Source organism: Pavona decussata, unplaced genomic scaffold, assembly GCF_977016875.1.
Source record: "Pavona decussata unplaced genomic scaffold, jaPavDecu1.1 SCAFFOLD_300, whole genome shotgun sequence".
NCBI lineage: Eukaryota > Metazoa > Cnidaria > Anthozoa > Scleractinia > Agariciidae > Pavona > Pavona decussata.
In genome coordinates this window covers 4019902-4047500 of record NW_028145697.1, presented here as the reverse complement: position 1 = coordinate 4047500, position 27599 = coordinate 4019902, and the positions used below count along the sequence as shown (strand labels likewise).

General features: G+C 37.7%; 2 protein-coding genes and 1 pseudogene across 3 annotated transcripts in view; 2 read left to right on the top strand and 1 right to left on the bottom strand.

Annotated features, from left to right (window-relative positions):
• The window catches only part of LOC146454711 (uncharacterized), an 11834-nt gene extending 2702 nt beyond the window's left edge, over positions 1-9132 (top strand). Inside the window, exons 2-3 of the mRNA XM_085095108.1 lie at positions 5418-6608; positions 8085-9132. Of these exons, the coding sequence (XP_084951234.1) occupies positions 5418-6608; positions 8085-8383 (1490 nt within the window). The 3' untranslated portion in view covers positions 8384-9132. The remainder of the gene's footprint in view (positions 1-5417; positions 6609-8084) is intronic.
• A 2003-nt stretch (positions 9133-11135) lies between these two features.
• LOC146454710 (uncharacterized) lies at positions 11136-13463 on the top strand (annotated as a pseudogene).
• A 2204-nt stretch (positions 13464-15667) lies between these two features.
• On the bottom strand, positions 15668-23458 carry LOC146454709 (piercer of microtubule wall 1 protein-like). 2 transcript variants are annotated; one of them, XM_085095284.1, is made up of 5 exons: positions 23313-23458; positions 19605-19674; positions 19426-19521; positions 18036-18102; positions 15668-16082 (listed from the first exon to the last, which is right to left on the bottom strand). In XM_085095284.1, exons 1-5 carry the CDS (start codon positions 23349-23351, stop codon positions 15947-15949), a joined length of 408 nt encoding a protein of 135 aa, XP_084951410.1. In that variant the 5' UTR covers positions 23352-23458; the 3' UTR covers positions 15668-15946. The 2 variants fall into 2 exon arrangements, with proteins under 2 accessions (XP_084951410.1, XP_084951411.1); XM_085095285.1 differs by lacking the exon at positions 19426-19521 and having other exon boundaries at positions 19545-19674; positions 23313-23457.
• Between the last annotated feature and the right edge of the window lie 4141 nt (positions 23459-27599).

Here is a 27599-nt window from a genome sequence, read left to right as displayed (position 1 = left end):
TTGTATGTAACTTCTGGGTCGGAATTTTTTCTTGCTGGAAGTCATTACAGTCATGTTTGTGTAAAACATTCTTATATGATAAGCTTTGCCTCAGTAATCTGAAGATTGATTGATTGATTGATTGATTGATTGATTGATTGTCGATCTAGAAGAAAGCCAACGTCATGTTTCAGTCTGACGTAAATTGCCCCTTGCATGACCAGCCAGTGATTTTACTTGTTTGATTGAGTATTTGTGACAGTTGACTGGTTGTGTTAGTCTTGTCCTGTTTGCCTTTAGCAAAAGTAGGGCCTTACTTGCCACGGCCGGATACTTCATCTGTATAGCATCAGTAAATGGCTTTCTAATGGCCTGTTCATTTTCTTCATTATCTTCTGAGCTAAGAGTTTAAAGCCTCTTAATACATTACTTTACCTGTACTTTCAGGAGGTAGGTCATGTATGGGGGCTGATGTTAACACTGACCAGAAATAGTGAGGGCTCAAGAAAGTTGAATTTAATGAAAAGTTGAATGTGTGGTTCCAGAAAATAAATTCCAGAGGGGTGGGGGGGTCAATGGCCCAGGAAATTCCAGAGGGGAGGAGGGGTGAATGGTTGGATAAGTTTCCAGAGGGTCAACTTCACGTTCATGTCAGACATAAATGTTCAAAATTGTAACTTACCAACTTTGCAACTTCGTAGATCTTTCTTGAAGACATTACTTTGTTTAACTGTTTTAAAGAAACCCTTGTTACATTAAAAACATGTTTCCCTTCTCCGAAAAGCCTTTGTAAGCAAAGTACTCCAACTGAGACAAGAAATCTATGTCTGTGTTGCGTGACTCAGTTATTATAAAACTGTTGTTTGTGAAACTTTCTTGCGTAGAAAATATTGTTTACTGGCAACAATTGAATTTGTATCAATGTTTAAAAGGGAAAATTTTGTATGGCTATAAAGTGAAAGCCCCAATTTTACATAAAACATTGAAATATTTGTTTGTTATTTTTGTATGCTGTGTAGAGTTACGGGCAAAGGTCAATTCCCGGGGTCAATTATAACTGGTTTGTCAAAACTGACCCATGTTAAAACTTACTTTGTCCAAAGTATTTCAACTTAAAGTTCAAAACTATTAACTTAATTTTTATGCCAAAATTCAACAAAATAGAGCCAATTCAACATTCCTTTTATGCATTATTGATCTCATACAAAATTTGCATAAGAACGTGAACATGCTAATTTCATTTTGCCCCTTCAATTTCGTCTGCGGTTAGACATGTACGATCTGAAAGCTCTGTTTGTCTCCCTGCGCGCCCTGCTAATGCTTATTTTGTCCATGCTATTCCGATTCAATAGGAAAACTATTGGAGAAAAATCATCAATTGAGTAGAACTAAAGCGATAATCTTTTTGATCTCCTAAAATTTGCAGAGGAACGTAAACATGACATATGCAAATTAAATGAAAACACATTTTTGCATCGCCGGACTTATTCCAACAATTTAGATTTAAAATCTTCAGCGAAGCTAATGGTAAAGTTTGATGTCAATGACCACAGGTAAATATAAAACACAACAATTATTTCAGTATCAAGATCTTTTTGGCAAACTCCTACTGGTGAAAATATTATTGAACTGCGCGCGCGCTCTTCGATAACGCATATTTTCTCCTCGTGTAGGCAGTTCTTGATATTTCTGAAATGTTCACGTCAAACTGATTTTTGAGGCGTTCTTATATAACTTTTCTAGAGGGGGGTGGGGGTATATTCTGTATTTAAGGAATTTCCGAAGGGGTGGGGGGGTTAAAAAAATACCTCGAAAATGGACAATCCTGGGGGGGGGGGGGGGGTCCTATGTGGTGGGTGTATGGATATTTTCTGGAACCACACAATGTTGAATGAATAGTTGAATGTTATGAAGAATAGAACATTGTTAAATGGAGAGTTGTATGTTAAATAACCTGTTGAATGTTAAAAAATGTGTTGACTGTTGAAATATACAAGTTGAATATTAAACACAAAGTTGAATACAATATAATACAAAGCTGAAATTATGTAAATTAGACAAATTGAATATTGCTTCTTTTCACTTGCCATACAAAGGCTGACTTTGCTGTTTCAAATCCTTTGATGCCCAGTTTTTATTCAATTAATATTTATTGTAATTAATTATTATTGCAAGTAAGAAGCTGGAGGGGAAGGGGTCACCGGGGGGTATTCATACCCTAAGTACCTATACCTGCCAACTCTCACGCCTTAGGCGTGAGTCTCACGCCTGCAGGTTGAAAACTTTCATCTCACGCCAGCTCACGCTTGCGGGCCAATTTCTCATGCCTGATTGAAAAATGTGAGTTGTTGCCGTCTTGCTTGACACAATTTCCAAAAATATGTTAACTCAGACCCATGTGAGGAACGAAAACCATGTGTAAAATGAATAAATGACAATACCTTCCTCGCAATCTCTGAATTTTGACCATGTCAGTCCAAAACTTTCCGATTTTAGAACTATAGCACTGATTTTATCAACTAACGTCGGTCCTTGTGGCTAAGCGTTTTCTCGATAACTTCGCCTTCGGCAGACTTCGGACGTCTTCGGAAGACTTCAGACTTCTTCGGGAATCTTTGCAAACGATCGTGTCATCTTCAAAAATCCCAGCACTCCCAGGATAAAACTCTCACGCCTATATCTCAGAAAAAGTTGGCAGGTATAACTGTACCAGAGGTTGTTTCTCACATACCATGGGAACTTCAGATCACCAGATAGCTGATCATCGTCTGCTGAAATCCAGTGCCATGAGCAACAAAGCCGCAAGAAAAAACCTTAGTGCTAATGATTTACCATTTGGTTGAACTTTTTACTAATTAACTGGTAGTATCTTATTAAAACTAATCACACCATTGTCTGACAGGGTGATCACATGATTTGGTATATGGAGCATGACAGAATTAGGGTTTCAATTTCAAGGATGCATCAAGTGGTGGTCTTACGTGATATTGCTTTACAAAAGTTATTGAGCAGTACATTTAAGCGACGACCAACTAATTAGCTGCATTGAATAACAAAAGTAATATAACGAGCCAACAAACATGATACAATGACAAGGAATTGTAATAATAATAATAATAATAATAATAATTAACAATTATTCGCCTCAGGCTCAGTTAATATTGGTGAATATTCACCAATATTTACTGAGCCTGAGGCAAATAATTGTTTTAGTATAATTACTTAGGTGATTATCAGAGAAAAACAAGTAATGTCCAAACAATGTCAATTTTGTTTGTTTGTTTCAAATCGTCACGCGTCAATGAACAGAGACGGGCAGTCTGCCGATCACATGCTCAATCGAAATCACGTGCGCAATCGATAAACTGCACACGGCCACAAGCAGAATGTCAGTATTCTTTAACTGCCGCTTCATTGAGACGAAGCACTGACTTCTGAGAATAAATGTTGGGTTTCTCCGACCCGTTTACCAAAATAGATGGAGATGAACCAGGCTGTTTGGTGTAAAACTCGAGCCGGGATCACAAGTGTTAGCGATAGCATTTTATTGCACAATTTCTTGTTGACATCATGGCTTCGCAGGTTAACGAACGTTTATAAAAACTGCCCTTGGAAATAAGCTGCTTCAGGTAGCAATTAAGTCATTTGTTGGCTTCACTAAACAAGTACACGGATGTCGCAGATAAAATATTTTGTTGTGAGGCGGTGACTTTAGATGGTGGTCGAGAGCCGCTGGAACCGACAACAAACTAGTTTTCAGATTATAAAAAACTGTTTTCTTTTCTCGTCACTGAAACGAAAACTTACAGAGACATTTATTCATCTTGTTTACTTCCATGCTTTCAAATTCTGTCTTAAACTCGTTTTGTTTGTGAAATCATTCTGTTAATAAAGAAAATCTTGCTCGAATTTAACATAATTTGTTGTCTTCTTTTTAAGTCATCGAGATCGACAACATGCAATTTACAAGGGTTTTTTTTATCACAATTAGCAAAATTTTCATCTCTTGCCTTCGAAAAGTATCACCTCGGACTTAGCTGCATCTTAAGTGCCTTTCGAAATTCCATTTTCCTTCATCCTATTTACTTCTTTTTCAGAAATGTCAACAAATAGCTAAGCGGCCATTTTGAAAGTTAGTGCATGCTTCCGCTATAATCACCTCGCGCGAGGTGATTATAGCAGGATATGACGCAATCCCCGACCAATCAGATCAACAGAATCTCTATAATCACCTGAGTAATATTTATACTAATTATCGTTTAATAACCTTTTTGCAACATAAACTGAATTCTAAGGCGGGTGATTAATTACATACAAATATCTCGGAATTATGACACATAAATATAACTGTTAATGTTAAGACATATCACATTTGGCTATTTTAAACAAGATTATGGTATTTGATGGTGCACAAATTTCCAAATCTGTTAGTTCTTGAGGAGGCAGGCACAACAACAGATTCTCCTGTTCTAAGGGCATACGGTCTTAATTGTGTTCACAACTCTGGGCACTAATCTTCGTAGCAGGTTGGAAGAAGAGTAACTTCGCTTGAGAAATGTTATACACGCATCCTCCCTCCTCTGGCACAGTAAAATTGAGCCTGAGTTCTTTAGCGTGTCCTCTTAGCACAGTGAAGGAAAAATACTTTTAGAACCCTCTATTGTATTGATTCAATTTGATCACTTAAGTATTGCGTGAGGCCAGCCCAAGTGGGACTCGCATACTCTAAAACAGACCTGACAAGAATAAGCTGCCAATCAGTTAGTCCGTACTTCTTAAGGGTGCGTATTGCATATAGCCGCTTACTCCCTTTCTTTACAATATGATTGACATGCTCGTTCCATGTTAAGTTATCGGACAAGTGAACCCGTAACAGCTTGTAACAGGAAACCTTTTTCTATCAGAGAGCTACTAACCAGTAGAGGGGCCAGGGGAAACGGGCAATACTGCAAAAAGCTAATGCACATTTCCTTGCATTTTTTACCTTTAATTTAATTTTTAAGAAGTATTCGTCATGCAGCATTTTAAAACTGTTATTATCGTGGTTAGCTTTTGAAATTGTAAATATTTATTGTAATTTGTACTCACACATGTATTGATGCATGAATGATTGGATTTTCTGGATATTTTAGATTTTTAAATTTTTAGATTTTAGATTGTTTACTTAGCTAATTTTATCGTTCTTTTTGTTTTTGTAATTTTATCTGTTTATTTGTGGGCTTCCTGTAAAGTAGCTTTTAGCTAAGTGGAGTGCCACGTAAAATAAAGTTCTATCAAAACAAGGTCACCCCCAGCCTTGCTTCCAATCCAAGGCCAGGTCACTAACACACAACTGTAAAATGGTCTGTTTTGAAAGGTTTCACCTTGATGGTGAACTTAATGCATTACTTAACGCATTAGAAAAAGTTACCAATAATTGTTTTAATACTTATTTCCAGGAGGTGTTCCAGTGGATCGTCCAATGCAAGAATCAAATATTGATGAAGGAGAAAGTAAACCTGAAGATTCCTCTTTCCAGGAACCAAAACCTCCAGAGCATGAGGAGCCTGTGCAAGTTGCAGAAAACGATAAACCTGTGGAACAGGTGCAGGGTCAACCAACCATGGACAATGCCACTTCAGAAAACAATGATCATAACAAGAGTCCAGCATTACAGGAGGGTGAACAGTCAGACAGTGGTGGAGATAGTGAGAAGAAGCGGGATGCTGATGAACAGCAGGTTGTGGCAGCAAATGAGGAGAAGCAGAGTGAAACAACAATAGCAGGAGAAGCACAGGAAGCTGATGCAAGAGGTACTAACAACATAGGAGATGAGAATGAGCCACAGAAAGATAGTGATGAAAATAAGAATATGACACCTGGTGAAGAGCAGCAGGATGGAGTGCCTGCAGTAACAGAAGAAATGCAGGAAGGTGATGAAAAAAGAACTAGCAATACAGGAGATGAGAGTGAGCAACAAAAAGATGAAAATAAGGATGTGACTGCCACTGAAGAGCAGCAAAGTGAAGTGCCTGTAGTAGCAGGAGAAGCACAGGAAGGTGATGGAACAAGCCATACAGAACAACGAGAACATGATGCACCAACACAGAATGACCAACAAGAGGTTGTGGCTCTTAGCCAAGAGCAACAAGATAGTCCAGCTCAGGTTGAGGAAGGAGCTGAGAAACCAGTTGAATCAGGAAACACAGAAACAACTGAAGAGGAAAGAAATAAAGCCACTGGAGGAGAAGACGAAACAAATCAAGCTGATGGTGAAGGGACAAGTGAATCCTGTCCTGAAGAGGACAGCCCTAATGGTGAAAGTCAGCCTCCAAGTGGTGAACAAGAGGGTAGTGCAAAGGAGACTGCTATGGAAATGGATGTGGAACTACAAAAGCCAGACACATTCCAACAAAATGATAGTACACAAGAAGTTGAGGCTATAGAGGGTAAGGAGACAGCAATGGAGAGCCAGCAGTCAGTTGAACCAGAAGCTATAGCACACCACAAACCTGATCAGCTGCAAGAAGAGAACAGGAAATTAAAACAGATGATGAAACAGCAGGAGGATGCTTATAGGATCAAGGTGCTCAGTCTAGAACAAGAAGTTGGAAAGCTACGAGCAAGAAAGATTGACAACAGAAGCCAAGGTGAGTATTAAAGCCAAGTGGGGTAGTAACCTAACAAATTTTCGTATTAAAAAGTAAAAAGCAATAGATCAAGGATTCCAGCAATCCGTACTATACTATGAGTAATATTTGCATCCATAGTTTTCATAATTAAAAATGTGGAAATGCCCCCTTACTCTACCCTACCCATACCCTCCAAATTCCATATTTATTGCTGACCCTTGTCACCTAGTTTCAGAATTTCTGTTTTGTCCTCAACCCTGGAGTTCCCTGTTTGACCTCCTGCTCAATTACAATCTCTCAAAAGTACATGTAAGTTACAGTCTCATCTTCTTTCAAAACTTGCCTATCAAGATACAAAAGTCGTGTCTCAGATAAATCACTGAAGTGGTAATTTTGGCATAAATTACAAGCAGATATTGCCTAATAATTACCAGATATATTTTTTTTCAAGGTTTGCTAAGAATTGTAGAAAAGAGTGAAGGCTTTATATATGTTCAACTTGATTTCCTGTGGTCACGTGTTGTTTTATAATTTTCTTCGCAAATTTGTGGTCGTGCAAGCATTATTTTTTGTCTTACAAAGCATGGAATAAATGTTGAAGGTAGACCATGATGGATTTGCTTGCCATGTTGTCATTTTAAGCATGAACATTTTTTGATGCACTTCTATACAAATTTCAAGAGAAAGTGGTAGTCAGAGAGTGTTTTGGAATCTTGTTGTATCCAATCTGCCTGTTGGTCATATGCTGTGTGTGAAGAAAACACATGTCCGATGGAGCACTGTATCTGAAGTCAGTGTGTTTGCTGTATTACATACGTGTATAGCCACAAATTTGCTTGTACTGGTATATAAATATTCATGTTTGGTTTACTTTCTGGCCTGGTAAAAGTATTTTTAAATAATTGTTTTGTTTTGAGATGAGTTCTTGACCCTCTATAAATCTAGAGCTGAACAATTTGCTCATGCCTTTGGAATTGCTGGTGTGAACAGCTTCCTATGCCGTTAGGATTCCAGGCCAAAGAACTCCTCCTTGCGCTTGGAATTCCAAGATGTCACCCATGGTATATTTAGCAATCATTATTCCAAGAGCATGTTGGCTGTAATCCTCTCTTATCCAACAAGCACAAGTGAAATATTTATTTTTCAAAAAATAACTACGAAAACATGCTTAATCTAGCTGATTTTAGTCCAGCCTTGATGCATGCTCTTACCATATTTGTGGGGTATTAGCCAATGAATTAGTTTTTGATAAAGTATGGATATTTCTGGAATCACCCAAATTTGATGAGCTGGGAATGACGTGTACATGTACATGTAGTTCCAGGTCTAGCTTACACTCTTCTGATGTAACATGATGCCTTTATTACTTGAAAGATAAAAGTAAAGCAAAGTATTGATTGTGGCAACTTAATTAATTCATTAAACTAGCTTTACAAATAATTGTGTTACTTCCAGACTGTTTTTTAAAAGCATTGTCTGGTTCTTTTTGTTCAGATTCACTGGCATCAGATTCAGACAGTTACCTTAAACAGAAGCTAGCTGAAACAGAAAGGGAACTGGATACTGCAGAAAGAAAGGTGAAAGACTTGCAGTTAAGATTGAAGCGCTTTGCCAAAGATGACCAAATTAAAGATGAAAAGATTTCACAAATGGAGAAGGAAGTCAAAGAACTGTCTGATCATACAAGGAAACTAGAAGAGAGTCTTGCAGATTCCAAGAGAGCAAACAACAACAATGCAACAATGCAGGCTAGTTCAGACAAAAATGACTCCAAAGTTTGTGTGATCCTCTGAAATTAAATACTTTTCTAAAAAAAAAAATTTATTGACTTAAAGCTGGCCAATTTTTCTATATAACAATTTTTTGATCAAAGTTTAATTTCTTTTATTAAGGAATATAATATATTGTAATAATATATTTCTTTTTTGTCATAATTATTTATTTTTTCCTCTTTCGTAACTGGGTGGTTTGAGGGCCTTCTGTCATTTGTCTTTGTATCAAAGTTTTTGTAAAAAAGTTCGGTGTAAAGTCTAAAAAGAATTGTACAGGTCAGGTTTATTATTTAAAGGTTTATACATAGATTCACATATTTTTGGGGGACAACTAAGATTTCAATTTCACTGTTTAAATTATGCATGACACTGTTCTGAGAGTCAAACAACATTTGATAAAAGATTTTCCAATTTTTGATGTTCAAGTATTTTTATAGAATTTTTCAAACAGTTTTTGTACACTTTCAAGTCTTAATTTTAATAACTGGTTAATTGCCATAAAATTCATTCTAAGCTGATCAATGGTGGTTTACACTCACCATTGCAGAGTTTAGGGAGTAGTCAGCCATTAAAAACTCATTCTGACCTATAATTTGAAGAAATTTGCTTTTGTTGGATATGCAATTAATTTATTGTACATTGATTTGAAGGTTTAATCTCTCAGACTGTTAGAATGGCAGACTACGAGTACTTTTAAATAATTCTTACTACACACAAACGTGTACAACTTAATAAAAAAAAAACAATTAAAAACCAACATTAATTTTGTATCCCTCAGCATGTGTTTGTTTTAATAATAATAATAATAATAATAATAATAATAATAATAATAATAATAATAATAATAATAATAATAATAATAATTCCTTGCAAAGCGAGGGCCCAAGGCCTGAGCATAGTGGGGTTAATAAATTTGTTGGGCTGAAGTCCTGTGCTAGGGAGCTGAGCTGCGCGAATTCAAGCGCAGCTCAGCTCCCTATATTTGAAGATATATTTGAAAGTAGATATACTTTCGAATATATCTTCAGTTATATTTGAAAGTATATTTGAAGATGTCCGTGCTGTTGCCTGGCAACAGTGGGCAAACAAAGTATGAATGACATCAGACAAAAGGGAAGGTTGCTAGGCAGTAACAGGTTGAAAGACAGGCTGGCGTTAGACAGAGTTTGTTGGAGCAAAATTTGCATACATGGGAAAGTTTGCATTCAGCGCCGGATTAAATTTCAACTGCAATGTTCATCAATATTCACTGGATGGAAATATCCCTGCAGAATCCTTTCCCTTTCTTCCAGAAATCTTTTTTGTGAAAGGTTGCATTGAAGAAATTACACGTTTTGTGGCCGTGGTAAAATAATTTTCCGTGGGAAATAAATTCATCGAACACGACAGCCCTGCACGCCCGTTGTACATTTTCTCGTGTCATATATAGATTTCAACCGTAAACGAGCCTGTGGAACTACCAAAAGACCATGCTCATCAAAATAGTTGCTATGTTCAGAGACCTTTTTATCTCCTCATTTGATGCTTCAATACAATTTAAGAGGGCTCTCCACCCAGCCCAAGCTTCGCGAGGTTTTGTGAGTCTCGTTTTTCTAGTAGTAATTAATAATAATAATAATAATGATAATGATAATAAAGACAATAATAATAATGATAATAAAGACAATATTTAATGAGGGTAACAACAGAAAAGCTAACACAATGGTTAATTAGGGTGGCCCTGTTTTATTGACCAAGAGCTGTTTTCTATAGTTTTTGGTGGTAGCAACTATGGGATTTTCAAAGTAATTAAGCAACTCAAAAGCTTGTAGTATGATGCATATGACTGATGTCTAATAGATTTTAATCAAATTTGCAAGTGATAAATATTGCTATGCAATTTAAATCTTGTGTTTAATGTACACCCAGTGTTAAGTTGAATTGAACTGGAACATTAATTTTGGAAATACAGTCAAACCTGCTCTAACTGAGAACACAACATGTCAAGTTTACGAATCTTGGATGCCCTTTCATCTGATAGTATTGCTGTACTTGGTTATTAACCCTTTAACATTTTTTATTCGATTTATCGTTCGCCGGCGAACAATAATTTTACTCGCTTGGTACAAGAGGAGAATAGCCTATGTTGGAAAACAAACAACGCCAGATACAACGTTTGATTGAAGAAGTTTCTGGCATTTGCAGGTCTAAAAGAGTACCTTTAACGTTCTCTGGCAATTTCTAGTAAACTTTGTACTCTCAAGGTACTTAAATGCAAGAAAAAATAGGTTAAAAATGCGACATGTTCATATCTGCCTGTAAAACAAATCATTCATTGCATGCAACCCACATTCTGCCAATTGTAGTGAAATATCGTGCCATAGATGTGGAGGGCAATAAAAGGTTCCCAGCTTAAATTCTCAAGCTACAGCCTGGCAACATAAATGTATTTTCCGCTGGTATTCCAAGTAATTAGTTGCAGTTGTTTTCGTTTCACACCTGCCGCACCCACTATTGTGCATTCTGATTTACATGCATGTTCTGATTGGCCAAGTATTAGTATTTATATCCTCCGCTGTCTCCTGAGTACCATTCACGCTCGCGGTTCCATACAGTTTATTCATCTTCCTGGTTTGCGCCCCCCCCCCCCCCCCCCCTCCGTTTACTACTGGTTTCGTCATTGCTTTTATTTTTAGGCCGTAGAGATGCTTCTGGGGACTTCTTCCGTTGTTTCAAATGCGGCAAATTCGGACACTGGGCCAAGGACTGTAGATCCGTTTTTTGGTCGGGAAGCTACCAGTCCTCTAGCTACAATGCTTGCCCTGGAATCTCCTACAACAAGCCGACCGCAGGCCAATCAACTCAACCGAAGCAATGAGGATGATTTGGCGCAGGTAGATCAAATTACACAGAATTACGAACTTGAAAGCGGGCGTTCTTTAGGTGTCAAGGGTAATTTGAAGAATAATTTAGGTTTCTGGAGATCTATAGGTGCTCCGGATTTTATTCTCTCAATTATTGAAAACGGCTACAGGCTGCCGTTCATCAGTTTTCCATTGCCTGTAAAGCTTAGAAATAATAAGTCGGCTCGACTTCATGCTGCTTTTGTGGATCAAGCCGTTCTTGAGCTTGTTAACTCTGGTCGGGTGCGTATGGTTAAAGAACAGCCTTAAGTTGTAAACCCCTTGTCAGTTTCTATACAGCCATGCGGCAAGAAGAGGTTAATTCTTGATTTGCGCCATGTCAATAAGTCATTAATTAAGCAAAGTGTTAAGTATGAGGACTGGAAAATTGCTATGGCTTATTTTGCGAAAGACGCGTACATGTTTTCTTTTGATTTAAAAAGCGGCTATCATCATATCGAGATTGCACAGGAACACCAAATTTTTCTGGGGTTTTCATGGCGGGCGCACGAAGTATTTTATGTTTTCACTGTGCTCCCGTTCGGTCTCTCCTCAGCCCCTTACGTTTTCACTAAGGTTTTGAAGCCTTTAGAAAAGTATTGGAGAATCCAGGGTCTTTGTATGGCCATCTTCCTTGACGATGGTTGGGCGATTGTTCAGGATAAGGAAAGTTGTCGTGTTAAGGCCCTAGCTGTAAGGGGGGATTTGTATAACGCGGGTTTTGTTGTCAATGAAGAGAAATCTGTATGGGAACCCACCCAAGTATTGGATTGGTTAGGTATTACCTGGAATTCTGCACTAGGTACTTTAAAAATTGTTGAAAGAAGAATTATTAAGATCATCAATACAATTAATCATATTATTGAAGCCGATCTGAAAGTGTCTGCAAGAGAGTTGGCCTCCTTCACGGGTCAAATTATTTCTACCGGGCCTGTGGTTGGTAACATTGGTAGGATAATGACCAGACATTGTGTCTTGTCTACCTTGTGCAGAGACAACTGGGATTCTGTATTCCGTCTTGACGATTATTGCAAGGAAGAACTGTATTTTTGGAAGGATAATATGGTTAATATCAATACTAGGTATTGTTTTGTAAGTAAAGATCCTAGTTATTTTGTATATTCAGATGCTAGTGCTACCGGGGGTGGAGCATTTATTGACTTTAACAATGATTTTGTGTGCCACAAAATGTGGTCGGAGAGCGAGACCGTTCAAAGTTCTACGTGGAGGGAGTTGTCTGTTATTGAGTTTTCATTGCAATCATTTGCTCCAGTGCTTGAGGGTTCACACGTTAAGTGGTTTACTGATAGCCAAGCAGCTGCTAAGATTGTTGAAGTGGGCAGCATGAAATTGGATTTGCATAAGAGGTCATAAGATGGCCCGAAGGATTTTTGATATTTGTGTTCGATCGGGGATTCATTTGGAAGTACAATGGATTCCTCGCACCTTGAATCAGCAAGCCGATTATATTAGTCGTTTAATCGACACTGATGATTGGCAAATTACTGAAGAATTTTTTCTTTTTCTTGATGCCCGGTGGGGGCCCCATAGCGTTGATTGTTTTGCTAATTATTATAATCATAAGCTCCCCAAATTCTTTTCGAGGTTTTGGAACCCCAATACTTCGGGTGTTGATTTTTTTTCTTTCAGTCTCTTCGAGGGGAAAATTGCCTAGTAGTTCCTCCAGTTGGTATCGTCCCACGCGTATTGCATTATTTGAAATCTCAGCAGGCCGTTGGTACGCTTGTTGTACCTCTTTGGCCTTCGGCCCATTTCTGGCCTTTAATTACACTTAAGTATAGTAGTTATCTTGTGGCCCACAGTATTCATATTGGGAAGGAGGTTCTAACCCACGGTAGGAACCCTACTTCGCTCTTAGGGTCTGATCTTTTCACAGGAAATATTATTGCCTTGAGATTGAAATTTACTGAGTAATCTATTTGATGGTGTGTCTATTAGCCTAATCATTATATCCTTTTGGTGGCACTGGCCAAAACAATATATTGTTTATTTATGTGGCACTGGCTTAATTAATGGTTTATCATTTCTCATGGCACTGGCTTAAACAACGTATTGTTGTTTTATGTGGCACTGGCCTAGTCAATGAATTTTGTTTTATCGGGCACTGGCTCAAATAATTATGGTTTATCGTTTTATGTGGCACTGGCCCCAAGATCGTTATTTCTTTTCCTTTTGTTCGGTTATGAGCGGGTGTTCTTTTTGCTCCTTTAGTGTATACGTTTTGTTCTTGTTTTTCCAGGTAATCTTGTCAAGTAAGTCCTGGAAAGGTTTTCAACAATTTTCCTCAGGCAACGTTTATCAGGTTTTAGAAGTTATGTTGAAGTCCAGGGCGGATACAACTTCTAAAGCCTACGTTCGCGTAATTAGGAAGTTTTTTGAGTTTTTGAGTGGTGTAAAAGTAAGCATTTCAACTTGTAGCTACCTTTTCCTCTTAGTGTTGTTTCTCTTTATTTATTTGAAGTTCAGCAGTCTTGCACCTCTAGTTCCTCAGTAATTTTAGCCCATGCCGCCCTTAAATGGCTTCATTCCTTTGTCCCTAGTTTGGATCGTAATCCTTTGGATAGTGACTTTTGCAGGAATATTGTCGAGTCTGCTAAACGCCAGAAATCACAGCCCGTTGTAAAAAAGAAGACTATTACCACAGATATCATAAGGAGTATTTTAGATATCCATAATAAGAAAGACGCTAATTTAAAGAATCTTCGTATCGCCGCGTTATGCTCTTTAGCTTTTGCAGGATTTTTTCGTTATGACGAATTACGCAGTATCGCTCCTAAGCATATTGAATTTCACAGTAATTATACCAGAATTTTGTACCTCGTAGTAAGACTGATGTTTATAGGGAAGGGAATTACGTCTTCATTAGCGCATCCAGGTCTAAGTACTGTCCTGTTAGTGTTTTACAAAGGTACTTAGATTTATCTGGTATTGACTTATGTAGTTCTCTCCCTTTATTTAGACCGCTTGTTTTTCACCGTAGTAGTTCTATCTATACCCTTAGAAGTGGTAAGATTTCTTATACTACTTGTAGAGATATCTTAAGGAATACCTTAAGTCAGCTGGGTTACAACCCTAATGATTATGGTCTTCATAGTTTAAGATCCGGTGGCATTACTTCTGCGGTGCGTAATAGTTGTAACTCAATTCCAGAAAGGCTTCTTCAAATGCATGGTAGATGGAAATCTGATTCGGCCAAGGATATGTATGTAGAAGAAAGCCTTAAAAGCAGATTACAAGTAACTAAGTGTTTAGGTTTGTAGTGTTTTATCGAACGCATATTATTTAATGCAGGCTTTTGTTAAGAATTGTAAAAAAAAAAAACCAATCTTGTGATTTTCCTGCAAGTTGTCTTGTATTGGTAACTAACAGTTTTGTAATTTTCTTCAGTCTATTATGTATTAGTAGCTATTTATCTTATAATAAACTGTTTTGGATCCGCTTGCGCATCCTACCATATTTCTTGTGTGATTTGTTTGTATTACGGGAATTTAAGGGTAAAATGATTTACGTTCGTTTGAGCGAAGCGAATTAGAACGTAATGCATTTTTCCTAGTTTAAGGACCAAAAAATGTGGAATATTTGACCTTGTAACCCCACGGGGGGCCAACTATCAATGCAAACACAGAAAGAAATACAAAGGTCTCTCGCTGTCCTTAAAAACGATGTGTTGTTGTTGACACTTCCTGTCGCTATAATGTTACAAAATCAACCCAGAACAAGGCGAACTCAAAAACATGAAAATAAAAAGAAAGTGTAAAGGGTTAAATGACCATTGCAACCAGGTGGCTCATATTCATCTGTAACTCTATGTGTCTCTCACAATCACTACAATCATATGGTCCACCTTAGTTACCCCTCATGATGACTGCAAGCACAGTCAGCCCACATACTCTTGCACCTATCTGGCCCATAGGCTGTGCATAACTCCATGTGTCCCTTGCAACCTCTACAACTATATGTATATCTGTTTATTAGATTGGCATAGGGTAAATAAAATGCTGATATTGATTTTTTTTCCCTCTGGTTACTGGGGCAGCAGACGTAATTAGGCATGCAAAGAGTAGATAGTTTTGCACTAACCATGGATGGCATCGGAAGAGGTTGCAGGTGGCACAGGTTTACCCATGAACCTTGGCTTTGTATTGACTCGGCGATTTAATTTGCTGTTAGCAATTTTTGCTTTTAGCGATTTAGTTTTGCCGTGAAGGTGTGGGCCACTATAGTATGTCATGTAGCCAAACAACGCAGATAACACAGTTCACTGTCCAGTTTCACAGCACAAAGAGCATACACTTAAAATAAGAGCGAGTGGAATACCAACCCTGGGTCCCTCTCCTATACTACATTTTGCATGGCATGAAATAAAATTCCAATAATAATTATCTGAACTGTTGCTGCATGATCCACTTGTCTCTGACATTGTTTATTACTGATGTTGATGCAAACAATAAAAAGACATCAGATTGTAACAGAAGTAAAACAATTATTGTTTGTACATGTACAGCTGAATGAATAATCTTGTCAAAATGGCTCTCAGGGAAAAATGACATTAAATTACAAACTGTAAATACTTAAAGCTCTTTATCTCAGAAATGATTTTCACAAAACAATATTTGTTTACAAAATGAACATCAATATTATACAAAATTTATTATCAATAGCTAGGAACTCTTTAAGAGTTTCAAACAATGCTTTTGTCCACTGATGTATTGAGGGACTGATTTCTATACATTCCACATTTTCCCAGGTGTTCTGTGAATTTCTGACACTTTGCATGAAAACTTGTTGGCATGGTGTGGACTGTTGGGCGATGGTTCCTAAAAACAGATAAGACTCTAAATCAGTTATAACAAGTCACTAGAAAACTCACAAGGGTATGATGAAGTAGGAAGAAGTGTGTGGGGGAGGGAAAGGCTGCATTTCCTCCCCCCCTCTCCCATGTTCCTTATTTTTAATTTAGTATCATTCCTGCAAAAGTAACCTGGGATTCGGGTGCACACATGCAACAAATATGACCTGAAAGTCTTAGTGACTAGCAAGCTGTACACAGTAGTCAAATGAACAACAAGAAAGCCATAAAAGCTTACTATCCAGCCTCATTTATGCCCCACTCTACACCTAACCCACGATCAAGTTCCACTGCCCCTTCTCCTCTGCCCCCTTTTCCTACCCAGAAAGTCTTTTTTTGCAAGTGTCTGATCAAGCTCAGTATCCAATAACATGAACAGGCATATCTAATAAGGTTCGATATAGTCACTGTGATCTCAAACACTAGTGAGTCTGATCTGGCCATGTGAAAATGTTTCTCCAAGCTTTGCTCAGGCACATTCCATGGCAATTATAATCCTATGCAACGGCCGCTTAAAGACAACCTAGCTTATATGCTACATTCATGTGAAAAATGACTCAAAAGTCGCCAATTTAGCCAGGAATTCTTAAACTATTGCATGTAGAGGCTCTATATATCAATAGGCAAAGGCAGGTGTTCTTGTATAAATATTGATAACAATATACAGGAACTTTTCATTCTTGACCAAAAAAAAAAGCTAAATTTGTTGTGGAGTGATCACTGTTATCCCATCCCAGTAACTCGCAAGACCCAGTCCATATTTGGATCAAAACAATGTCAATCCCTAAACAAAATAAACTTAGACTGTGCAAAAAGACCTCGATTAGAGTTTAAACGAAGTTATCTACTAGCTAGAGTAATTACATTATTGCTGCCGATAGGCAGCCTTCGTATATTTCTTGAAGCCATCGAGAAATTTTGGTTTGACGGTTCCATCCATCGTTCACATTAAGAAACAGCCAATCAGAAATATGTTTTATGGCACAGCCAATTCTAGCCAATCAGCAGCTGTCTTATAAGAAAAATTGACATGTGCTTGCTCAGCGGAAAATCACATGTGCTCACAGCAAGTTATAAATACAGTTGATCAGAGTCTAGGTTTCGCTGTTCAGCGGAAAATCGTGCTCGCTCAGCAGAAAATCGCATGTGCTCGCAGCAAGATATAAATACAGTTGATCACAGTCAAGGTTTCGCTGTTTACGGGTGAGTTTTGGCACTTGTTGCTGATCTATTATGATTACTTCTATATGAGGAAGCATTCATCAAGGTCATGAAGCTTTCAGTGGGCATTCTAGAGGCCGACAGTTGCATTTATGTCACTTGTAGCTTTGCTTTTCAATCGATCGAATTCGGTCGATTTATGGACACGAAGAAATATCGATGACATCTTATGTCATGGAGATTTCCAAGTATTTAGTTTATTTCCACGTTGCGCTAGATAGACAAAAGAAAGTGGCACTAATCGTTCTAAGAAATTATCAGTTAAAAACCCTTATTATTACATGTTGCATTAGACAGTGTTATTCGTTTAATACACCTTCCGTTTTCGTTAACCAATATATTTCTTTTCCACTTTTAGCAATTGCTACAAGCATAATCCCAGCAAAAGCCTTAGGAACACCTATAGGTACTTGTTAATGTTATACTCAAAGAACATACATGTAACCATGTTATTTTGCAAATAAAATAATTCATATTTTTGTTGAAATTCTCGTTGTCGTATTTGCATTCAAAAACACCTTAAACGGCAGCACTCACTTCTCAATGAGAACTGCTAGTAATAATGTTATTACATAATCTTATTACATAGCCATGCTGCACTCTGAATATGAACACTTAAACTAACTTTTAGGAGGGGGGGCACTTATTTAATTTTTAGCAAATCATCACCTGATTTCATTTTATTTTTACATTAACTCACCCATACTCCATTGCACTTGTCATATACATGGGATTTTGCTTCTTTGCACTGTAACCTTCAAAACAGTCTAGGAAGAGCAACACAAATAGACGCTGTGTTAATATTCACCGAGCACCAAAAATTCATTTGGGGGGGGGGGGGGGGGTAGCCCAACAATGCTAGAAAACTTTAGAGTTGATAGAGAGCAGCTAATGCATTTACTACCAATTTGATTAAGACTATTATTTTGTACACCATTCGTCTGGAAATATATTGGTAATTAAAAGTCAAAGGAGTGACTGTACATATACATGCATTGAAAGACACCCGTTTTAATGACTTTTTCATGAATTTCCTGTAATTTAAATCATAATGGCAAGGTCTTAAGATGTAGGGTACTTTGAAGTAGGATTCAGTGACTTCAGTCCTGGAGCGAATTCTACAATAATATCTGCCTCATGGGAGTCATGGCCTATGCTAGGTTGTTGTGCAACTTGCCTGTCAATAAGACCATTAATTAAAAATACACAATCACTGCAGTCAATTGAAAGGGTTTGGGCAAGAGGGGTGTAAATGTCTTTGCCTTGCTACAAATTAAAACATTAGCCCTACATGTAGTTCGGCACAGAGACTGAATGATGTCATATAAGGAACTTAGTGAGGTATTTAATTTTTTGAGCAAATGTTAAATAAACAAGAAATAACCTATTATACTTTTCTAGAAAATGCAAGCAAGCTACACAGAAGGGATACCAATGCTTGACTGATTTCTTTTGTACATGTACCAAGTCAAGCAATGCATTGGTAGCTGTGAAGAAAAGAAATCAACCAAGAGTGCATATATATCCCCTTTGTGTCAGTCACTTTCATTTTCTAGAAAAGTAATAAGCTATTCTATTTATTTAGCATTGAAGTATCGCCAAAGAGGGAAGATACTTGTGACTCAATTGATCACACGGTCCACCAAACTAATATTTGCACTTTAAAGAGGTTCAGGTACAAAAGCATATCACATTTCAAACTTTATGCAGATCAAAATTTAAATATGTTACATATACAACCTAAAAATATTGTTATAAAACTGTCCATGACATCATCTGATTTTACAGCTACATCTCTCTTGAAATAAATGAGGATCTGTTTAGCATCAATGAAACCACAAAAAAATGTATGTAGCAAGAAAAATTGAAACATTCATGTGCTGATGTAGTGCCATTAGTGTTCACAGACTCTTCTGTTCAGTACTGCAATTTGAGATGCAATATTACGTGCATATTCAATAATTGAATATGCACGTAATATCGCATCTCATTATCTTATTGCATTATTGCATTACATGTCCGTCAGGATGTCAAAATCTACAATGTGTGGTAGACTTAACTTGGCCATGTTTGTATAGCATACTACCCACCTTCATCCTGCTGTTCTGTAGCAAGGACTACTTTAACTTCAGTAGGACAGGAGAAAACTGGGTTGCCAGAGTTATTAATTACAATAACATTGTTATCTGTGAGAAAGAAGGAGACATACCCGGATTATTGAACCGCTCAGGAATGTTGAAAGTGCGGTAATAGCGAGAAGTAACGGCACCTTTGCCTGGCTTGGTCTCCTCAAAGTCATACGCTGCAACTACTTCTTCAACTTGACCCTTGATGCTCTCCTATCAGATACAACCACAAATATAACAAACAATGGTTACAACATTTTTGCTTTAAACTTTACTTCTTTGGATTCCAGTGAAGTTTACTTGTGTCTGTTATAACCATATCAACATATACTATTAACTAACAATCTGTCTAGAGTTCTCAATAATAATGACTTTCAACATTATAATTTTAACAAAGATTTTCTTTGTTCAATGATACTTTATGTGTAATAAATATTCTTTTTGTGTTCAAATTATGATCTAACTGGGGCAAACACTGTATGGCATGAATAGGCTTTACTTTCATGGTGTTGTTATTACTACATGTATGTTCTTTTCTCTTGCTAATTACTGGTTACAGGACATTATAAAATGCACATAACTTATAAGAAAGAAATTTTTACTAAACAAATATTCTAGTAGTTGTTATGTAAAATGATGCCATCGCGAGGTAGCACAAAGATATGAATTTTATTTTCCGAGTGGTAAAATATTGCTTTTTCGCCAACTAGTTAAATATTAGGATGGTGCCTACTTTTGTTTCTGTGCATACTGTACTTGGGTTTCCTATAAGTGGTGCCTACTAATATAGGGATATTTTTGCGTAGTTTAAAACTATGCAGAGAAAGCAGAACTTAACAAGTCCTTTTGGTATCCAAAATGAAAATTAGGGGGAGCCATGCCTTTTTCAGAGTTAATTAAACTTCAATTATTGTGTGGTTCCAGAAAATATCCATACCCCCACGACGGAGGGAATTGGAAATTCCAGAGGGGTGGGGGGTCAATGGCCCAGGAAATTCCAGAGGGGAGGAGGGGTGAATGGTTGGATAAGTTTCCAGAGGGTCAACTTCACGTTCATGTCAGACATAAATGTTCAAAATTGTAACTTACCAACTTTGCAACTTTGTAGATATTTCTTGAAGACATTACTTTGTTTAACTGTTTTAAAGAAACCCTTGTTACATTAAAAACATGTTTCCCTTCTTCGAAAAGCCTTTTTAAGCGAAGTACTCCAACTGAGACAAGAAATCTATGTCTGTGTTGCGTGACTCAGTCATTATGAAACTGTTGTTTGTGAAGCTTTCTTGCGTAGAAAATATCGTTTACTGGCAACAATTGAAATTGTATCAATTTTCAAAAGAGAAAGTTTTGTATGGCTATAAAGTGAACGCTCCAATTTTACATAAAACATTGAAATATTTGTTTGTTATATTTGTATGCTGTGTAGAGTTACGGGCAAAGGTCAATTCCTGCGGTCAATTATAACTGGTTTGTCAAAACTGACCCGTGTTAAAACTTATTTTGTCCAAAGTATTTCAACTTAAAGTCCAAAACTTAATTAACGTAATTTCTATGCCAAAATTCAACAAAATAGAGCCAATTCAACATTCTTTTAACGCGTTATTGATCTCATACAAAATTTGCATAAGAACGTGAACATGCTAATTTCGTTTGGCGGATCCATTTCGTCTGCTCTTTCAAGTTACGATCATCATCATCATCATTTGGTCCTTTTCTCTTTAAGGGAAATGGGGCCTTGGGGAGCATCTTTTTGGGGTTAGCAAATGACTTGATCAGAGTACAGGCTTCCTTTCGGATTGGGCGTGTACCCGTCATACCACCGTTGCCCCATCTGATGTATTCATCTTCTGGAGTTTGGCAAGTCGTTGTACTACTCCCGAGATAACACTCATTGATTCGAGAATTTAAGGTTTCCGTAATCTGTTACTTTTTACAAGAAGGGGTGATTGGCCCCAAGCTCAACCTACGCTCAAGTTACGATCAGAAAGCTCTATTTGTCTCCCTGCCCTGCTAATGCTTATTTTGTCCATGCTATTCTGATTCAATAGGAAAACTATTGGCTAAAATAACTAGACTGAATGATTACCAGGAGAAAAAAATCATCAATTGTGTAGAACTAAAGCGATAATCTTTTTGATCTCCTAAAATTTGCATAGGAACGTAAACATGACATATGCAAATTAAATGACAACACATTTTTGCATTGCTGGACTTATTCCAGCAAGTTATATTTAAAATCTTCAGCGAAGCTAATGGTAAAGTTTGATGTCAATGACCACTGGTAAATATAAAACACAACAATTATTTCAGTATCAAGAAATTTTTGGTAAACTCTACCAGTGAAATTGAACAGCGCACGCGCTCTTCGATAACGCATATTTTCTCCTCTTGTAAGCAGTTCTTGGTATTTCTGAAATGTTCACATCAAACTGATTTTTGAGGCGTTCTTTTGAAATGAAACTTTTCCAGAGGGGGGTGGGGGTGTATTCTGTATTTAAGGAATTTCCGAAGGGGTGGTGGGGGGGGGAATACCTAGAAAATGGAAAATCCTGGGGGGTGGGGGGGTCCTTTGTGAAATTCCCTCCGTGGTGGGGGTATGGATATTTTCTGGAACCACACATTAGGAAAAAAACATCACACATTGCTTTGTATTTTACTCTTTTTTTTTATGTTGTCTATGATGCAGAAAAGTAGGTCTTAGCAAGGGTTGTTGGAATCCAAAAAAAGAATAATATAACATAAGGGATAACCATGCATTTTTCAGTGGTACATATTGTTATGTATTTTAAGGATTTTTTTTAGAATTATGTATCTCTCTGAGAAATATGTGATTACCCCCAACTTTCCTTTAATGGATTTCAATATCCCTTGCTAAGATCTGCTTTTACCACATAGTCATAAATTGTGCAAAAATACTTCGGTGTTCCTAGGCACCATCCTAGAGTTGCGTAAAAAACTGCAAATTATATTATTACTATCATTCACTAATTCATTCTTTTTTCTTATTTTTCACTTTCACCTCATCACCTTTGCAGGTATATTATGAATTCTCAAAATGACCAGCTCCCAGTTGGCTTGATAGCTCAAAATGGTAGAGGGGTTGCACCAGTATCGCAAAGGTCATAGGTAAGAATCCTGTTCCACAGGCAGCCTAAACTCAAGCTGTGAGTGGTGATCAGAATGTATAACAGCGGTCACGGCGATTATATAAGAGTTTGTATGGAATTTTTACGACACCCCTTGGTTCTACAGTGTATTGCTTATTGTCTCTTTGCTTTCAGAGGCCATTTTAGCGAGCTATTAATGCTTCGTAGGGGAATCCTATTCCTAAGAGAAAGACAAGATGTACAATGTAGACACTGAAGAAGCAACGGATGTCATTTTGATTAAGAAATTTACAGCATTTCTACCTCCTAGACCCGGTCGTAAAAATTCCCATACAAGCTCTTACATTTTCGCCGTGACCGCTGTTACATGTAAGATGATCATCGCTCACAGCGACCTGTGCCCGTTCAAACCTGAAATTTTGGGGGGGCTTTCTTTTCGCAAACTGTGTAAGTTGCGTTAATATTACTTCGATGATCATTCTTTTTTCGCAGTTCAAATGTTTAAATTCATATATATTCACTTTCAAAGATGAAATATTCGTCATTACACAACCGTGGGACCAAGCTTAAAATTTACCATCACCAATCTACAACGAAAACTGCGAAAATTGCCCACATTGTATATACGTATACACCAGATTAAAGATCTGAGAACGTACTAAAACGCTATGAAATATACATCCAAGCCCTAAACTTTATACAAGACATATCCTCGCTATTCTTGTTAAAGAATTGCTGCCTTACCTGAGTCGGCTGTACAGAGTTTTCTGGTTCGAACGACATTGTTGTAAGCAGAAATACGTGCAAAGTACAGAAAGCCTGTCCTGTGAATTGCTCTATTTTCTACGATGGTTGCTGCGGAAACGCCAAAGCCTCGTTCACAGGTTACCTCATTCCCAGTCGTCCTCGGGAACGAACTTAACGCGGCTAAAAGCTCCATCTTACTCAGTAATTTGGCCTTTTATAAAAATATAAATAATATATATTGCTCAAATTAAATTTGAAAGCAAAGTGAAAAGAGAAAAATGTGGAATAGACAACACTACAACCTCAGAAAATCTTACACTTGTATAACCTAAACAACCAATCATTGTCACGCATTTTATATTTTAAATCTCGTCAATCTTCATTTGTAATGATCCTTTCATCTTTCTCGCTTTTCTTTTTCGTTCTGCCCCCGAGGGGCACACCGAAATATCGGGAAATTTTTTTTTTATTTTTATTTCAGTTATTCTAGCCTTTGTTGTTTAATCTATCCCGGGGGGAGGGGGGTACTCCCAAAAAAATTACGTCAATACTGATCTGGGCGGGGGAATAAGTTTCTTTGATTCTTTTTGGGACCTGAAAGTATCGGTAGTTGTGTAATTTCACGACAAAACTTGTCAAAAAACGCTAAGTGTCCCGAAACCAATTGGCCAGGATTGTCTGAAAAATGTTCTTCGTCTAAAACATAAACAGTATCACTTTAACAAATCTACAAACTTTGATTTGCTACAAAGGCAACACAGTTTCGTTACTTCGCGCTTCTAATGCTGATGAGAATGGGGATAAATCACATTCAATTGCAACTAGAGAGATGAAAGTAATAAATATTGGGCTAGACTGCCAAAATCGTCTTTCTCTTGTTAGAATTTCTCATTTAATTTAGTAAAATAAGTCCTTATGTATTGAATAAGTGTCAGAACACTTTCCAGGCCTCCGAGAGGGCGTGAAAAGGACTAAATAGGAAACAAAAATAGAACGTTTGGATGCACCCAGAGCAAGCGGAGCTTTGGAAGCAATGACACGCAAGCCCTCCTCACTGCCTCCTCGTGGCAGTTCTCCAAATCGTGGCAAATTCTGAAAATTCGTACATATACTTAATTCTTTTGCACAAGTCATCTGGCAGCGTAGGCATGCCTGTCCAATGAAAGTAAACTTTCGTAAAAAAGGTATAAACGTAATTTTACACAGCGCTATACTAAAAGTCAGTAAATGTATTCATTCTTTGTGTTTAGTTAATGTAATTTCGATGGAGCACTGTTGATTTTCATAGATAGAAAAGATATTACCTGAACTTCTTGTATGCAGTTATTAAATCTAACATTAGTGATACTACATCCATGTGTTTCGCTTCAAGTTAGACTACTGATGCCTCGGTTAGATTAATTTTCTGATGGATCACTGTGGTGGAGCACTTGCTTGGTAACGTATTGCGTGACATCTGGTTTATAACTCTCGGTATTATAGCCTTAACTCGCATTTCGTAAATTCTAGAGAGTTAGTAGAATTCCGCTGGCTTCGACAGAGAGGAAACAAAACAAAAAGCCAGCTCTGTATAGCCGCAAAGGGGCTTCCCTCTGTAGCGTTTGTTTTCTGTGCATTACTGTAAGCTTTTTGGTTTCTTCTATTTATTTATTATTTATTTTTTTTTGGACTCCTAAAAGAGACCATTTTAAAACACAGACAAATAAAAAATACAGTGACTATTCGTGTGCATTCCTAAACGAGACCTTAAGTGCCTAAGTGAGACCAAAATCCGAAATTTACACGCACGACCCTGAAGGCAAAATTATTTGCAGTCAAGTATTCATTTTGTTATATCCTAAAACCAAGACGCCAGTTAAAGTAGTAATCAGGCTTTAAAAAATAATATACCATTAGCTCATCGTTGCGCGATTTCAGTACAAAAATAGGCAAAAACGAAAGCCTTGCCTCTACCTGTAACGCAGTTTCAAATCTTTTCTTTCAGGATATCTAATCCTTTTTTGCCAAGACAACCAGTGTCATAAATCGTTCGTCACTGGTTTAGGCCTAAATGTATAACAAATATAAGTGTCTTGAAACCCTAAGTATAAACGGGAAAATATCTACGAAAACTGAATAATTTTTAAGAATAATTTTCAACCATCGTATACAGAGGCATTTCCTTAACAATGTCAACAATCCATCGAAAGAGCAATCGTTTCGGGCTAAAAGGCAATTAAAATTGTAAGAATGCAATAAGGTAAAAGGAGTCCTTTAGCGGTACCTCCAAGACAGGTCGTTTGACCGTTTTAATACCTGTGCATGCTCGAACCTCAAAACGTACCACATGAAAGACAAAGTGACTACACCGCCATGATATATACATGACTGAATCTCAGTTTGAGTAGAGGTGGAACTGAGGCGTGAGTATGAAGGGATCTGTCTCATATGGTCTACAGGGTGTTTCAAAAGTTCGTGGACATTTTAAAAAGTCTATACTTCATCCAGATTTCTTATATTTCTCTCCATTTTCTTGCAGATATTAACAAATCTTATTGTTTATCGATTTTCAGAACTTATGTATGAGTCAGATAAAAAGCCTCGTTGAAATAAATATTTTCCCGCCAAAAGGTGCAAATCTGTGTCGTGTGTGTTTCTGTACTTTCCCGCCATTTTTGTCTGTTTTCAGTAGCAACTACATACTGTAGATTTTCAACGTCTTGATATACACTCTATTTTTTTTTTAAAAGAACCTTTTTTATAAGAACGTTGAGGCTGGGATTAGCCAAAATTTTAAGAACGTATTAAGAACATTCCTCAGGCTGAGAGTCGATTAACTGGAACGTTTTTATTTTGCTAATCTGTATACAAAATCAAGGTAACAAATATAAATCAACCAGAATACTTAAGGGCATGTTTTGTGCATGGTGACACATATCTCGGTTAGTCATAATCAGCATTTCTTGATACCATATCTGAGCAGGCAATGCTTGATTTACTGAAATACATGTAGTGTATACAATGTAATTTAAGAACGTCTTAAGAACGTTTTCAACCTCAAATCGCAAAAAAATATAAGAACATTCAGCCTCAGCTCCAAAATTAGACGTTCTTATAAAAAGAACAGAGTGTAATTTCTAATTGTGAACCCTAAAAAGGCAGTCTATTTAAGAGCACAAGCAGCAATTCTACGATCATCAGGAGTATCCGTTCGAGAAACGGCTAAAATACTTCAAAAAAGCAAGAGCTGATAGCGAAGTGGTCAAGTTCACAGGAGTTTTACGACAAGCCAACCATCAGTCCTTGACAGAACCGCAAAGAAAGTTATAGAAAAAGCAAAGTATAAAAGAGGAAATTTTACAAGAAAAATCAGCAAACAACTGAAGAACAAAGGTCTGCCTGGATCTGCACCAACAGTGTGGAGGTCTGTGGAGGTATATGTCAAGAAAAGGATAGAAACAACCAGAGGAAAGCTCGCTTAGTATTCGCTCTTAAATTTACAGCAGATGAATGGGAATATTTTCTCTTTAGCGATGAGTGCCTTAAATACCTTTTTCATCTTCCGAACCCTAAAAACGATATCGTATGAGGCTCACAGGAGAGTCAAGTTCCGCCATCGTACCAAGTTAAAGGAAGCGCCAAATGGATGGTTTGGGGTGGCATGACAGGCCGCGGCCTTACTTCCCTACATTTCATCTGACTCGTCCCCAGTCGTCTTCATACAGCCGGCGGCAAAGGGAAGCGTGAGGTGGGGCAGCAGGGGTTGATGGTTTTCTCCCTTCCCATCGCACCTTGCGTTGCCTTTGTCGATACCCATCTCTCCCCGCTTCGTGCGCGCTTCCCTTTGCCGCGTGCTGTATGAAGACGACTGGGGGCGAGTCAGACATTTCAAAAATCCTTGAGAAAGAAGTGAAGCCTCTTTTCAGCCGAAGCTCTACAACAGAAGAGCCTGTAAAACGAAATCTTTTCACGAACTTCGCAGTGCGACGGCGAAAGCAACACAGCAGTGGTGCAAGAGAAACGTCCCGAATTTTATCCAAAAAGATGAGTGGCCAGCAAATTTACCTGACCTTAACCCCATTGAAAACCTATGGAGCATCATCGACGAAGCTGCATGCAGAGATCCGATCCCTAAGACGATGGGAGGACTAAAATCAAGGTTACGGCAAACCTGGCGGAGCATACCGCTAGGAAGCCTAAGGGAGCTAGCTCGTTCCATCCCGCAACGGCTCAAGAACGTTATACAGAACAAAGGGGGGCACTCTAGATATTGATGTTTCAACAGTGGTCAAAGGAAACAATGTA